Source organism: Drosophila arizonae, chromosome X, assembly GCF_054131065.1.
Source record: "Drosophila arizonae isolate 15081-1271.41 chromosome X, UAZ_ARI_1.0, whole genome shotgun sequence".
In the NCBI taxonomy this organism is placed as follows: domain Eukaryota; kingdom Metazoa; phylum Arthropoda; class Insecta; order Diptera; family Drosophilidae; genus Drosophila; species Drosophila arizonae.
Window position 1 is genome coordinate 11,145,052 of NC_142927.1, and position 3,199 is coordinate 11,148,250.

General features: G+C 54.7%; 1 protein-coding gene across 21 annotated transcripts in view; it reads left to right on the forward strand.

The window, feature by feature from the left end:
• The window catches only part of mamo (maternal gene required for meiosis), a 198,562-nt gene that overhangs the window by 183,865 nt on the left and 11,498 nt on the right, over positions 1-3,199 (forward strand). For all 21 annotated transcript variants that reach the window (XR_016270985.1, XM_089473909.1, XM_089473907.1 and 18 more), the window contains 3 exons: positions 173-339; positions 412-1,963; positions 2,270-2,742. Coding sequence is in view for 20 of the 21 variants with exons in the window: in XM_089473909.1 (XP_089330035.1) it covers positions 173-339; positions 412-1,963; positions 2,270-2,742 (2,192 nt within the window). In the remaining variant the exon portion in view is untranslated. The remainder of the gene's footprint in view (positions 1-172; positions 340-411; positions 1,964-2,269; positions 2,743-3,199) is intronic.

Consider the following 3,199-nt stretch of genomic DNA (forward strand, 5'->3'; position numbering starts at 1 on the left):
CATGCCACATGCTGGCAATCTAGCAGCGATTGTCTGGCCCCCCGACCCCAACGAGCCCCCCAACCTACCGACAAGCAGCATTAATAGTTGACCATAGATATGCATATACTACATACATACATATGTACGTATATAGTGCGCGTTGATCTGATCTATCCTCTTCCCCTGACAGCTGCTGCGCAACTTTGGCTCCCCGATGAGCGCGATGGCCGCCAGTCGCTGTCCGACGCCGTTTGCGTTTCCCTTTTCGCCGCTCGGGCTGAGCCTGTTCGACATTGATCCGTCCAGAATACTGAACCTGCTGCACCATCAGACCTGGCTGGCCGAGGAGGCGTTGCGGTAAGTCCCCCCACTCACTTCCATTCCATCTCGAGCACATTCAATTCGTTGCCTTTGGCCTTTTTTGTGCAGCACTCGCGGCCTGCTCAGCGCGCCAAAGGACTTTCCCCACCGTTTTACCACGTTAAGCGATCTGCTTACCAAGGACTATCAGCCAACTGCGGCCAGTTACGCGGCCAAGCAGACGCAGTCCACAACGAGCCGTTCCAGCGATCCACAGTACAAACAACAACAACAGCAACAGCAGCAACAAGCCACACAACAACAACAACAGCAACAACAACAACAACAACAGCAACAGCAACCGTCTCAGCAACAGCAACAGCAGCAATCACAGCCAACGCCGCCGCCGCCTCATGTCGCCTTCAATATGCGCTATGCCACGCCCACTGGCTATTTTCAGCCCTCGAAGGGCGGTAAATCGGCGGGCACGCCCTCGCCCAAGCAGATGGCCACCTCATCGACGGCCATCTCAGTGGAATCGCAGCTGGAGGCCCAGTCGGAGGGCAACGATGACGTCACCATTGTCGAGCTGGGCAGCGAGCGCAGCGTCGTGACGCCCAACAGCAGCGCACTGCTATACAAGGAGTCCCTGGAGCAGCTGCTGGCCCAGCAGCACCAACACCAACACCAGCAACAGCAGCACCGACGTCGCACCGCTAACAGCAGCACGCCCAGCACTGGGGTAGTTGGAGCTGGAAGTGGAGCTGGCGTCATTGTGGACGCCACCGGGCTGCGCCAATACACGCAGCTGCTGCTGTCGGGGGCGGGCACGCCCGTCAGCTGCACGGACACCTCGAGCAGCTGCAAGGAGAAGAGCTCCTCGTCGTCTACCTCATCGACGCCGCCGCCGAGCGGCGCACTGCTCGCCCAGCACCAGCAGCTGAGCCAGATGCTGAAGAGTCCGTCGGACACGTGCTCCTCGCTGTTCAGCGAGCCCATCGAGGAGGAGACGCGCTGCGTCGTCTGCAACGCGCACTTCCCGAACGTCTGGCTGCTGGAGCAGCATGCGGCACTGCAGCATCCGCACATTGGGCCGGGCGAGGAGAAGCCCTTCATATGCGAGCAGTGCGGGCAGTCGTATCGCTATCGCAGCGCCTATGCCAAGCACAAGGAGCAGAATCATCGCGCCCGCCTGCCCGCGGACAAGCTCTTCACCTGCGACGTCTGCGGGATGCAGTTCCGCTATCTGAAGAGCTTCAAGAAGCATCGGCTCAACCATGCGCTCGAGCGTCTGCACGGCAAGAAGTCCATCGGTGTGGGTGTTGGTGTCGGTGTGGGCGTGGGCGTGGCACGCATGATTAGCGGCACAGCAGCAGCGGCAGCAGCCGCAGCCGCAGCAGCAGCCACATCGGCCCAGCTGGACCAGGATGTGGTCACCAGCTCGCAGGAGCCGATGCTGGCCGACGAAGGCGAGGATCTGCGCATCAATGTGAAGCGCGAGGGCGACGATCCCGGCCATCAGCAAGAGGCCACCAGCGAGGAGCACGAGCAGGACAACACCATCGATTCGGCGGGCATTACGATGCTCTACAATGACAACAACTCATCGGCTTCGGCCTCCACGAGCGCCACGGAGCCGAACATCAGCAGCTCGGACGGCATACATAGTACAAACAAGCGGGTAAGTGGTGCGATTACAGCAATTTACCCGGCCATGCGCGGCTGCAGTAGCTCAAATTGATCGAATCGAACTTGATGACATCGGAAATGTGGAGGATTCCCTTTGCCCCTGGGCTTACCCCCAGCAGCTGCCGCTAACATGCATCTATCATAAAATTTCCCATCTTTCACGAGACCCCGACGCCTATAACTTAAAGGAATATTTGGCCCAATATTGGCCTTGCTATATAGATCATTCCAATAAACTATTGTAGTCCTCTATATTCCGAGTATATGTCCATAATTTGAACTTGTTCTTGCCTTGCAGTCACGCCTGTTGAACAGCGCACACCACTTGGAAACGGATCCCTCCTATCATCATCAGCAACACCATCATCACCATCAACAGCAACAGCAACAGCAACAACAACAGCAACAACACCATCATCATCAACAGCAGCAGCAGCAGTCGCAGTCGCAGTCGCAGTCGCAATCTCAGCAACTGCCTCCGCATCTGGCGCACGTCTCACTGCCAATGGCCAGCGCTGCGGCTGGCTCCTCCTCGGCAGCAGCAGCTGCGGCGGCCGCTGCAGCTGGCTGCAATTCCAGTCCAGGAGCTGGCGCAGCTGGCACTGCCAACAGCGGCGTGGGCGGCAGCGGCATTAGCTCGCTCAGCTCGCTGACTTCGCTGATCAATGCGGAGCGCATACCAAATGAGCAGTTCCTGGGCCTCAATCCGCAGGAGGCTTCAATACTCAACTTCTTGCGAGTCGATGCGGCCGAGCGACAGCGCGACAAGCGGTAAGTTCAACTGATTCCATGAGTGAACTAGTTCACCAAGAACTTACCATAGCAGTTTCCCCGTCATATACAAAAGATGTTTGCACAAATGAACTAGTGTATTGACCTAGTTCAATAAGTCATATACTGGTTCCATGTGATTATTATCCATCAAACGAAACTGATTCATAGTTCCTGTGAACCAGTTCATAATGACTAAAACTTTATACACTTAAAGCAATTTTTATACTTTAGCAAAATCTAAAAAAAATGTTGGAAAATATCATAAGAACTAGTTCAATTGAACTAAGTGCAGATTTAGAACTTAGCAGTTCATTTGAATCACTTAACAATTAATGGAGAAAATAAAGAATTTGAGACCATGCCAAATGAACTAGTTCACGTGTACAAACGAACCAGTTTCGCTATTTATTGACTTTACCAAATCAGATTTATTTTTAACGAACTTCCTTTGCAG